Raw genomic sequence first — 12863 nt, forward strand, 5'->3', positions numbered from 1 at the left:
AACATTCCCTTCATCGGCTGTCATAACTATCGAGATTATCCTAGTCCAATTTTTCTTGTTTTATTTTTTAAAAAAATTCGATTAACTCGATTATTACTTACCAAAATAATCAATTTTTTATAATTCAGATCGATTTATTCAATTTTGATAAAAAAATATATAATTTGTATGAGTTATTCGATTTTACAAATTGGATTTGATCGCATAATCCAATGAATGGATTTTTTTGAAAAAATTCGATTAGCTCGATTATTACTTACCGAAATAATCGATTTTTTTATAATTCAGTTCGGTTTATTCGATTTTGATTTTAAAAAAAATACAATTTTTATGATTTATTCGCTTTTACAAATTGGATTTGATCGAATAATCCAATGAATGGATTGTTGAAAAAATTCAAAAGACTGGATTTTTATTTTATCTTGGCAATATTATTATTATCTAAGAAGAAGAAGGTGATTGGTTGTAGGGATATCCCCTCAAAATATCATCATTTCTGTGTGTACAAATCCACCATGGGAGACCCACCTTTGACCTTGATGTGGCGCCATACAAAAACAACCAAATTTCAATCAAAACCAACGGCCATAATTGCCTAATCCACAAAAACCATGCCCTTCGACACCGTTTTACACAGCCCTGATACTGAAACCTTGTTGTCGGGTCCGAACCGCTGAGTTTCATGGAGATCTCGTTCGTCTCGCGGACTCCGAAACTGACCAGGGCTGTTTCGTATTGTGGTTTTGCTGGTGGTTTGGGTCATTTTGTGCAAGTCCAAGTGCTGAAGAAGAGAACGGCTAGTGGTTATACGGTGGTGCGGGCGGAAAGCAATGGCGGAGGTGGGGAGGCGGTGGAGGGTAGAGAAGGAAAGAGTAGTGCGGGGGGATACAACAGGGTTCCTACTATGGAGGTGAGCACATTGAATCAGAGCTTCAACGATGCGGAATTTCCTGTCTGGGAAAAGATTGGAGCTATTGTTAGACTGGGTTATGGAGTCGGTGAGTTTTTTTGCTTTATTTGTCTAAGCTCTGTAATGGGTTGCTGAAATTAGATCATGAAGTTTACATGTGGGCTTCCCTTCATTAAATGGAAGTTTATTTCCATTTTAGAAATGGAAAATTATTTCTGATAATCTGATTAATGCTGATTATTGAGTTTTTGTGAGTAAATTTAAAAAAAATAAATTATTAGAACGTTGAGATTTTGATTGTCTAGTAACTAAAATGATGGAATAAACAGATTATCATAGGGCAAAAGAAGTTCGGTGCTAAATTTATTTCAAGAGCCAAGTCATGGGTCCGCTATCGTCGCTACTATGTGTGGCTATCTAGATATTGCCATTGTTATAAGTTTTAGATTTTTGTTCAATTATAGTAGTTCGATGCTAAAATTAATGGTTCCGATTTGTAGGATTTTTGTGATAAAAAAGTGAAATTTGGACTATTGTTCTCTTTAACAAGATTTGAGTTGCATCGATGTTTTTAGATCTAAGCTTGGGCATGCCAAAGGATGTTCAATTCTTTATGAAAGCCTATGCTTCTTTGTTACAAGAAAAACAGATAGTATAAAGACACTGAAACAAAAAGGAGAAGCACTACGATGTATTATGTCTGCTTTATAGTGAAGCTTATCCTAGATATCGAGGTTTAGGTTTGAAGAGAAGTGTTTTTTCCCATGCAAAACTAGTTAGTTTGCAGTTTTGTGATCGTCTTTGAGATTTTTATTCCAATAGGTTCGGTTGAGCTTATATTGGTGTCGGCATACTCACGTTTAACTCACCTGCAAACTGATTCATACCTTGAGTTGAATGTCGCTTCCACTACATTAAGTTCAATTTAAGTGAGAATCCATCTATTTTTGCACTACAAAGTGGATACAAGATCTGATGGTGAAGAATAGTTTTATAGATGTGAAAAATCATTATTTCCATGTTAAGGTCCTGGCATGATACATCTATCATATACACCAGAGGCATTATTTATCAGATCATGTGAGCTCTAAATGGACTCATGATCCATCAAAACATCTCACGTCGGTATGTGGCCGTGTAATTCTTGTTAGAATCTTTCCCCTTATAGCAGCACATGATGTATATTTGCATCTCTTGCTATTTGTTACTTTTTCTTGAATATACTTTTCTGTTTGTGCACTTCAATCATAATTTGATTTTGTTCTTTCCTGTGAGTAGTCTGTGATAATTTGAGCACGCTACTGAATCATGGAGAACACTCTCTGATATATACTTTCACTTACTTTTTGGGATTTTAGGTATATATGGTGCAATGGCAGTGGCGGGAAGATTTATATGCTCCCTTTCTGGTATTGATTGCATGGGAGGATTTGATCTCTCATTAAATGCAATAGTTCAAGGGCTGGGATATGCAGCTCCACCGATTATGGCCCTTCTCTTCATACTAGATGTATGAAAAAGTTTTTCTTCGAAATCAACTTTCTTGCTGTGTTCGTTATAATATGTTTTTCCATTTCCAGACCCAGAACATCATATAAAAGCTTTAAAATCATTCCATCCTAAAGGTTGATGATTGTTTGAGAATCGACTCATATATGAAATCTCACAAATCTAGTCTTAATTGGATGGTAAAAAGCATACTCTCGTGATTACAGGATGAAGTTGTGAAGCTATCTCCTCATGCTCGTGCTATCAGGGATGTTGAGGATGAGGAGTTGCGGAGTTTTTTTTATGGAATGTCAGCATGGCAGGTAAAAGCTCGACTAAGTTGTTCGTTTGTTATACAACAGGATCGATTATTTCTAGATATTGGACCAGGGCCATAATTTTTTATATGTGTTTACCCAAGTGAAATTGGTTTTATCCCTGATTCGTTCTCCCCCTTCTTTCAGTTTATGCTCATAGTTGCTGCAAGCTCTGTTGGGGAGGAACTTTTCTACCGTGCTGCTGTTCAGGTCGATCTCCATATTCTGAAATATTCAAGGGGAAGTAAATAGATATTTTTAATGATTGACTTCTTTCTAGTGTAAGAAGATATCGTTCCTTGATGGTTTATTTGTATTTTACGTCGCTTATTTCAGGGAGCACTAGCAGAAATATTTCTTAGAGGAAGCAATTTGTTTGCTGATGCTAGAGGAATGACACTTCTGGTAAAATAGCTAAAATCACCCCTTAAAACAATAAAAGGTTAAATAATTCCATATCTGATTCTAACAGTCCATTTTGGAATTCAGGCTGGTGTGTTGCCTCCATTCGTCCCATTTGCGCAGGCATATGCTGCTGTTATCACAGCTGCTCTTATTGGTTCACTCTATTACTTGGCTGCTTCTCCCAAAGGTACGTTGTATCAGTTCTCACTTTGACTTGATTGCATATCCCTGTAACTGTATTATCTGAAATTCGAGATTTTTTTGTGTGCACATTTAGATCCCACCTATATAGTCGCACCAGTTCTAAAGTCACGCTCTGGTCGTGAAGATCTGAAAAAGCTATTTGCAGGTTGGTCTCTCCCAGATATAGTTTTTCCTGTTGTCTACTGTTGGAAGTAACTCTGATCATATTGTTCATTTACTCGTATTATTTGGCTTCAAAACTCTACCACAAATTTTGATTTTATCACTTTCTTGTATGAGATATTCTTGTTTTTGACTTGAAAATTATTGTATGTTTATGATGTGTTGTTCAACCCATGAACATTATAGGAAATGAAGCATCATTTTGAAATCGAGGAATGGTAGCAATGCATGTAGTTTTCTCCACTATGCCTAAGGAGTGAAACTTTATGAACTATCGTATACACTTGGGCACTTATGGAAAGTAAAGGATTTCAATCCACTAGTTAAGAAATTCATGATTCTAATTTTGTTAAGAAACATTAGCATTTCATGTTGAAAATCTGAGTTGAAAAGAAAGATCCTGACTCGATTTCTCAGAACGTGTATATCTGTAAAGTCATTGTAAATCCTACTTGTTTATCCTCTAAAATCGATAATCCACACTCTTTCACCTAAATTTTTGAGTGCATTCCTAATGTCTTAACTCATCTGTGCGAGTGACTCGTGAATATCTTTTCACTGTACCGCTTGCAAATTTTCAGGATGCAAGTTTGTTCACCTAAATTTTTGAGTGCATTCCTAATGTCTTAACTCATCTGTGCTAGTGACTCGTGAATATCTTTTCACTATACTGCTTGCAAATTTTCAGGATGCAAGTTTGTTATTAAGATTATCTGTGCTTACATTGTATAACGCTTAATCTTACAGCCTGGTATGAGAGGAGGCAAATGAAAAAGATATACTCCCCATTACTTGAGGCGTTTTTGGCCCTTTATCTTGGATTTGAATGGATTCAGGTAAGTCAAGTCCATGCAGTTCTTTTACTCCTGTAGGTAAGTAGTAACGTAATCAGGGGCTAACGAATGAGATTTTCTGTGCCCATGCGATGCACATCGGTGCATTAGATAAAGTAAGTGTGACTGACATAAGTCTCATTTAGGTCTCACATAGTCCAAAAGTGATCAGTACATGTGTTGGGTATCACCAAGTCTCATACATTTAGGACGGTCAATTATGCAAGGATTAAACCCATTTTTGTGCGACAAATATTTTGCAACAACCAACAAAATGGAATCTTCTACGAAGTGAAATATGATGCTTAATTGGTCCATTGATGGTTAGATTATGTAAGCTTCACAGTGGTCGCGCCTTTTGGTTTCTCATGGCTCTAACAATAATAGATTAAACATTATGTAGAAATGGTTTAGGAGATACCAGGTGGATGGTTCTAATCTGTTGTTTTCTTGTTTACATGCACGTTGCAGACAGACAATATTCTAGCGCCTATTATTACCCATGGCATCTACTCTTCTGTCATTCTGGGACACGGTCTTTGGAAGATTAATGATCATCAACGACGACTACGACAACGAGTGAAAAAACTTAAATTGGAAGGTAAAATTTCAAGGAAATAACGAGTCCAAGAAACTCGAGGAGTTGATATTTTGATGGTTGAGAATTTAATGGAAGTACAGGCAGGTATTGCAGAGTTTGTGTATAAACAGAACAAGAATAGCAGGTTATAGAGGTACGAAGTATAGTGGCTTGTGAGAAATAGTGTGCAGATAATTTCTTGCTTTACTTTGTACATTCGAGAAATGGAAATGTTTGTTGCGTTTATTTACTTCGGAATTTTTACTGTACTTGACAACTTTTGAGGTGACTATTGCATTTAATGAGTCGTCATCTAAATTTCTGGTTGCAATCGTGGTCGGAAGAGTTGGAGCAGGAAATTATGTATGAAATGTTTTTATTTTGGTTATTTTAGTAACATATGCATATACAGATGACAGAACTAATCTAATCTTAAAAAAGAGAAGAACAAGGTAAGTATCCAGCATTAGCAGACCAACATTCACTCCCATACACTACTGAGATTCTGTACTAGAGGTCTTGAGCTTTACAATATTTATTGAAATATCATGGGTATTGTCGCTCATCTGTATGATTCAAGAATTCGAATCTTTTATCGTATCTGGTACTATATTTTCGAATATGTAAACCCAACGATCGGATGATAGAGTAGAGTCAAGTATGACTTTAAAGGGATTTTTGTGATATGGTAGATGTCACAGGAGGCATAGCAAAAATACAATCGGTACATAATAATGCGATATTGGATCACCATCTGTGGCATTTGATTTGTAGGTATCCAAGAATCTCGACTTGCTGAAAGCTCATCGAGATAATTTAACATGAAAATCACTATAACGATGCAATAGCACAGTTGATGTTTACAAAGTTCAATCAACACACGAATGGCCTACAATTACATGATATGTGAATTACAACTTAACCTTTGGTACTTGTTGCAGCTCTACCCAAGTGTTTACATAGAGACAGTGCAAAAGAATCGAGGTTGTTTGGCATCCCACTTTGCTTATTTCTGGAGCAAAAGCAACGACATGAGAGAGATAAAATCGTCATCAGAAAAATTGTAGTGTCCAAAAACTAGTACACATAAACCCCAGCATGATTGAATTAATTTATTTATTTAGTTAAGAATTTAGGCAATGTATGTTATGTGATAAATTATTTTAAATGTATACATATTAATTTTATCATGCAATTTAAAATGTTTTCTCGAGCTTAGTTTTCAGACGAATATTCGACGTCGAGCCGGGGAAAAGAAGACCGGAAATGATTAAGATGTTAAAAATTTAAGTTATATTTTTATTTTAAGTCAAAAATATTATTTTAAAGTTTTTATTAAATTTTAGCATGTAAAGGCTAAAATTTAATTATGGGGTGAAAAAGAAACGTTAAGCATTTTATTTAGCAAAATTGTAAAATAAGGAATTTAAATACGACCACTCGAAATAAAATGTTTTAATAATTATTTTTATGATTTAATTAATTAAATTAGTTAGTATTTAATTATGTGTAGAATTTTAAAATTGTAGGACTCTTAATTTAAAATTTTGAAAGGTTAGATTAATAATTTAAATTGTAAGAACCTAATTAGTAAATTAAATTAGTATTTTAATTGGACTAAAACACCTAACTAATATTATATTATATATTGAGCAGGAGTCCTACCCTAATTCCACATGCAACTCACGCACACACACAACACACACACAAAACACACACAATATACACACAGTTTGGCCGAGAGTTTCATGTAGGGTAGGAGGAAATTTTTTGGTTTTCTTCCATCAGAAGCTTCAGCCGAACACTCCCACCATCATACTTGATAAATTTAGCCACTTTTCGAGCTATAAAACGTGGCAACCCGTCTCCATTCGGCCTCTGTTTTTCCACGCATTCGTTTGTCGACTATTCGTGTGTTTTAACACAAAGGAATGTCTAAACATTTCTTTAACGCATCGATCTTGTTAAATTATGTATTTTGATACAAATTGTGAATGGAAAATTCGTTGGTTTAATTGTTTGAGTGATGGTTCATCACCAATATTGGTTTCGGTTCTTACGTGCATGGAGTTCACGATTTTCTGGAGTGTTCTTGACTGGAGGCTTCGTTGGGCTGCTGATGTTGGTCATGGTTAGGTTTTAGGGTGTGTTTTGGGTCATGGTTGATGGCTGATAAGGGCTAGACACGGTCTAGTATGGCATGGGTTAAGGGTGGCGCAGGCTGTCATGCAATCGGGTCGGACTGTTCTTGTGTTCCGTTGCACGGTTCAGTGCAGGGCCTGGACATGGACTCATGGCTATGGTTTGGGACGTGGGTACTTAGGGTGGTTCACAGTGTGGCTGGCCAGGAAGAGTGATGGGACAGAAACACGCAGCTGTGCACAGGTTGAGCCACGCGCAGGGCTGGTCACAACTTTGTGGTTTTGTGAGGCTTGGGCTGGAAAGGGCTGGATCAGGGGCTTAAGTTGTGTCTAAGTTCGAGTCTAGGGCTTGGTTCGGGTCCCATTCACGTTGGTTTAGGCATTGAGTCGTGAGAAACGTAGATGTGTCATATTGCGTTTCCATGGGTTGTTTTCTTGGATAGGCTGTTGTTCATGTTTTAAGGGGGCTCGATCATGGTTCGGGGCTGGTTTAGGGTTTTGGATAGTAGATTAGGATGTTGTCTAAGTATGGTTCGAGTCCTGAGTCATACGGTAAGTCGTAAGTTATTTTATTTAAGCCGAGAATCGTACGTGTCCGAGTACATCTTCGGGGCTATGTTTGATTGGTTAAATTATGAGGTTGTGGCAGCATGTCCAGGACAATCTAACGAAGTCCGCGATGTTCGTAAGTATGTATGACATGCGATATTTTTTTGAGGTATGCGATTTGTCTTGTTGCCAAATTATGTTACGGGTTTGTAAGCCGGAGAACATGTCCGGGGACCTCTCCAACCTCTTCGGAGGAATTATGTATGTTAGGGAGCGTACATTCAGTCCAAGGACTGTGGTGATCTCTGCCAGCTCAGTATTGTGGTTTATTTTGATCAAACGATTTATGTGTATGAGCCACTTGCATTGAACAGAACTCTACGCAAAATGATTTACGATTACGATGATGAACACAAAAATATGATTTTATGAAATTTTTTGTGTAGGAAAGTCGCATTATACATATTTATGTTTATATTATGCTATATAATAGCGATGTTAAAATTACATGAATTTTATTACGTATTACTTGATATTCACGGTTTATGCATGCTGAGTCATTAGGCTCATTAGACCTGATCGATGTAGATGATGTAGTTGAGGAGACTAGAGGCGGTGACCAGTGAGCAGGCTCGGACTAGCGGCAGTGCAAACCTGAGGACCTTGTAGTTCACGAGTTTTATTAGACACATTTTTAAAACTATTTACTATGCTTTTATTGCACTGATTTTGGTGACTAGTATGCTGAACTTTTTATGTTATGTTTGAATTTTTCAAATTATGGTGGATGTTTTTAACTTGGATTTTGATGGTTGTGGTATTTCAAATGATGAAGTTTGATTTTAACTTTATTTTTAATACGAGTGGTGACCGTGGTTTATTTTACGAGTTATAGTTATAATAAATTATTTAATAAGAAAATTTTAAATTCTTTCGCAAATATTAAAGTAGTAGTATTTCAAGACATGGTTCGTCACAGTATAAAAGAAAATAATGGGCTCTTTTTGTCCAAGTCAAAAGCTTGCACTAGACTATTGGTTCCTCCATCTTGGGCTGGATGCTGGGAAAAACCTTGGGGATAAAGCGAATCCCTAAACATGTGAAGGAGGGAGAGACAATACAGGACCTAAGAATCCTGAGTGTGCAACAGAAGAAAATGAGAAATTAGGTGAAATTGGAGGATACTGATATCCGGGTGAAAGCAATGGATATGGGGATTGAGGAGATAGCAAATTCAAGAAACAGGTAGGCGAAGGTAAAAGGAACTGAGAAGTTTGAGATGGTATAGGGAAGGATGGCCATTCATCCACGGGAGAGAGGGTGGTGGATCGTTCATCCGAGGCAATGAGAAAACATCTGAAAGAACATTAGTTCGAGGTAATATAACTTATTTAGCACCATATTATTCATTGGAATTTATTGTGCATGGTTCGAATTTTGGGTATACTAGCAGGCTATTTTCGAAATTTATATGAGAACTTTAGGATGGTGGATTTAACATGTGCATGAGATTAAGTTTAGCCCTTTTCGTGAATTGTTGGGTTGAGTGTATGTTAATATTATCTCAGGGAGGATCTATATAGCGGGAGTAGCCACAAATGCTTTATTAGATTCCGAGGCTACTCATTCTTTTATATCGAATGGCTTTGTGACTTATTTGGGCATCAAGCCCACTAGGCTGGATGTAAGTTATTCTATGACCGTTCCATCTGAAGAGAAATTGTCTACTTCTAGTGTGGTCAGAGACTTGAGTCTCGAGCTACAAGGTCACATAGTCTATGCTGACATTATTGTATTGTCTATGCTCAGGTTTGACATCATTCTAGGAATGGATTAGTTGTCAAGAATGGAGTGTCAATCGATTCCAATGAAAGTCAGTGAGGGTCAGAGACCACTAGGTGATGAGGAGTTTGTATTCAAGCTAAGTGGACGCAACAGTATGCCGCAGATGATATCATGTCTCCAGGCGAGGAAGCTTATGCTTAGGGGCTGCCAGGCATTCTTAGCGAGCATTATTTCAGCCCCTGATGCTACCAGTCAGACAATAGCAGACGTCCTAGTTGTCAGATATTTTCCCGATGTATTCCCTGACGATATCGCGCGTATCCCACCTGAGCGCGAGGTGGAGTTTTCTATTAATATTATGCCAGGTACCGTTCCAATCTCCAAGGCACCATATTGATTAGTTCCAGTAGAGATGAATGAGCTATTGGATAAAGGATTCATACGCCTTAGTTGCTCGCATTGGGGCACACCAGTTCTTTTCGTGAAGAAGAAAGATGGAAGCATGAGGCTTTGCATCGACTACGGGGAGCTGAATGGAGTTACATTGAAGAATAAGTACCCTTTGCCTAGGATCCAAGATTTTTTCGATCAATTGCAAGGAGCTTCGGTGTTTTCTAAGATAGATCTTCACTTCGGTTATCACCAGCTGAGGGTGAAGGACACAGATATACACAAGACAGCCTTCAGAACTCGCTATGGGCATTACGAGTTTTTAGTTATGCCGTTTGGATTGACGAATTCTCCAGAGATCTTCATGGATCTCATGAATAACGTATTTCAGCCTTAATTGGACCAGTTTGTCATCGTATTCATAGATGACATCCTCATTTATTCGAAGAATCGGGAGGATAATGGCCAGCATCTGCGTACCGCATTGAAAGTACTGCAGAATCGTAAGTAGTTTGCAAAATTCAGTAAGTGTGAATTTTGGTTAGAGAATGTGGTATTTTTGGGACACGTTATCTATAGAAGTGGCATTGAAGTTGACCCGTACAAGGTAGAAACAAGTGAAAAAATCGGTCGAGCTGAAGAATACATCAGATATCTGCAGTTTCTTGGACTTAGTGGGTTACTATAGAAAATTCATTCAGGGATTTTCTTTTATTGTAGTGCCGCTCACCTCATTGACGAAGAAGAATGCCAAGTTCGTATGGAGTGTTGACTATCAGAAAAGCTTCGACATTTTGAAGCAAGCTCTTGTAACAGCGTCAGTTTTAGCCATGTCATCAGAGTAAAGTAACTTTGTGTTATCATCGATGTTTTTAAGCTCGGATTAGGCACCGTATTGATGCAGCATGACCGAGTCATCGCATATGCATCCAGACATTTGAAGATGCATGAAAAGAATTATTCGACGCATGATCTGGAATTCGTTGTCGTGGTCTTTGCTTTGAAAATATGGAAACATTACTTGTTCGGTGAGAAGTACTTGATATTTACTGACCACAAGATTCTCAAATATTTCTTCACTCAGAATGAATTGAACATGCGACAGATGGAATTGAACATGCGCTAGAACGCCCAAAATAGGCTCCATAACGCTAGACTAGACATGGGGTGTAATGACCCGATTTAATTATATGTTATTTGGCGATAATTAAGATTAATTATTTTAAATTGATGAATTTAAAATAATTAAGTCAAATAATTAAATCTTGTGTTGAAATATGTATGAGAAAATATCGGTTTATAGACGATATTAAAATACGTATTTAAATTTTATAGCACACGAGAGTTGAAATAAAATAGACTGGGTCAAATTTCGAACTCCGAAAAGATAAAGATAAACACACACACACACACATATATATATATATATATATATATTATAACATACTCTCTCTCACATACTACACCATAAACACGCACGGATCCTCATCTCTCTCCCGTAACTTTCCGTCCAAATTTTCAAACCACCGCCGCCACTTTGACCGCCGATTGTGACCGCACCGGTGATCTAAAAATTAAAATAAATACATATTTGGAAAGCCCATGATGAGAGCTATCCATTGATACCACTCTTGCTAGGTAAAATCTCGATTTCTGAAAACCCGTCGAAAAACGCCGTCGGTTTCACCGCTAAAATCGCCGTCTTCCGCCGCTCAAAAGTAAAAATTGATTGAGGGGTTTTGTTCCTTATGTCGTAAGCTTTCTTTTGATACCACTTTTGCAAATTTTCGAGAACGACCCGTCGGCTCTGATTTTGTGCGTGATTTACGGTCATCTTCTCCGGCGAGTTCGCCGCTTGTTGCCGGTTAGCTTCGGTTTAAGCTCGAGTTTAGCCGCTGTTATTGGAAGTACAAGTTGTATCGGTGCGAATTGTTGTCTATGTGAATTTAATTTAATTAATATTGTATCATTACTAATTAATTGTTGTGTTATTATTGTAGGTTCCAGAATTGTCCGTGTTGGAGGTATAATTGGGTGAACCTAGAATTCATCGCAGTCACTTGAATATTAGTTAAAAAATATTTTGTGACGAATTAAAATAGAAATAATTGATTTCAGGCATTTTAGTCGTATATTGGAATTTTATGCCTAAATAGTTGAAATTGGATTTTTGTAATGAATTTAAATGGTTGTGAAATTTTTATATGATAATAAGACCATTTAAATTAATATTCAGGTGATTTGGCATTTCCAGGACTTTCTTGAGGATTTAAGTTACTGGTAAATTAGTTGAGGTACGTAGAGATCAGTTATTTTCACGATGTCTGACAGAGACATCTGATGATCCTGTGTATGATTTATGTGATATTATATGCTGACTCGCATATTATCAGTTGGTAATTGATGTGCAAAATAAAATAAAATATTTCTTTTGTTCACACACATTTTATTTTAGTTAGACACATCAATACCACTGAACATATCATATTGAGCCTATCTGTTATTGAGATCCAGTTATATTTCGGTTGAGATCCGTTATATATATGATATGACATGGTGTTCTGGAGATGTTTGGCTACCTTGATTCGGTCCGGCTTAGGTAGTTGCTGGCTTCGAGGCTGGGCCATATCCCAGGCACGGTCCGCTGAGTCGTGGACCAGCTCGAGCATATATGTATGATTGTTGATATCGATCGTTTGACTCCTGATATCCTGATATCTTGCACCTATATATGCATTGCATTCATGCATGGCATCATTGCATTTCTATGTCATATATCGTGATTTCTTGATGTCTGGGGTTTCTGACCCCCGAGAGGGGGCTGTCGTGTCTTTTGTGTGTGGACATGACAGGTGGTTCGACCTCAGGCGCTCGAGAGGAAGCCTCAGGAAGTACCAGAGCTCCTTGAGAGTGGGTTCGGTTGTATTTAGGTACTGCGCGGTGTTGCTGTCTCCCAGATACTATATGTATATATTTGGAGGATTGTATTATGGTATTATCGAGCCTTGTCGGCTCTATGATATTTTGGTTTGTATATGTCATGCTTGTGTGTCTGGCTGACACATGTTTATGTTGTTGTGTTTATTGAGGGCATATGAT

The 12863-nt window shown here is 37.3% G+C and overlaps 1 protein-coding gene across 1 annotated transcript; it reads left to right on the top strand.

The window, feature by feature from the left end:
* The first annotated feature begins 522 nt into the window (after positions 1-522).
* LOC140987875 (uncharacterized) lies at positions 523-5165 on the top strand. Its single transcript, XM_073456594.1, has 9 exons — positions 523-998; positions 2269-2420; positions 2626-2721; positions 2863-2925; positions 3052-3120; positions 3205-3307; positions 3398-3469; positions 4234-4322; positions 4791-5165. The coding sequence occupies exons 1-9, from the start codon at positions 683-685 to the stop codon at positions 4938-4940; spliced, it is 1110 nt and encodes a 369-aa protein (XP_073312695.1). The 5' UTR covers positions 523-682; the 3' UTR covers positions 4941-5165.
* Positions 5166-12863: the final 7698 nt, after the last annotated feature.

Source organism: Primulina huaijiensis, chromosome 11 (genome assembly GCF_012295235.1).
Source record: "Primulina huaijiensis isolate GDHJ02 chromosome 11, ASM1229523v2, whole genome shotgun sequence".
Taxonomy (NCBI): Eukaryota; Viridiplantae; Streptophyta; class Magnoliopsida; order Lamiales; family Gesneriaceae; genus Primulina; species Primulina huaijiensis.

What these genes read in the sequence shown, in the direction of transcription:
- LOC140987875 (XM_073456594.1), top strand. Translation starts at nt 683, where the DNA reads ATGGAGATCTCGTTCGTCTCGCGGACTCCGAAACTGACCAGGGCTGTT. An exon ending in TCTACCGTGCTGCTGTTCAG is followed by an intron (nt 2,926 to 3,051) that starts GTCGATCTCCAT and finishes CGCTTATTTCAG; the next exon opens with GGAGCACTAGCAGAAATATT. An exon ending in CTAGAGGAATGACACTTCTG is followed by an intron (nt 3,121 to 3,204) that starts GTAAAATAGCTA and finishes TTTGGAATTCAG; the next exon opens with GCTGGTGTGTTGCCTCCATT.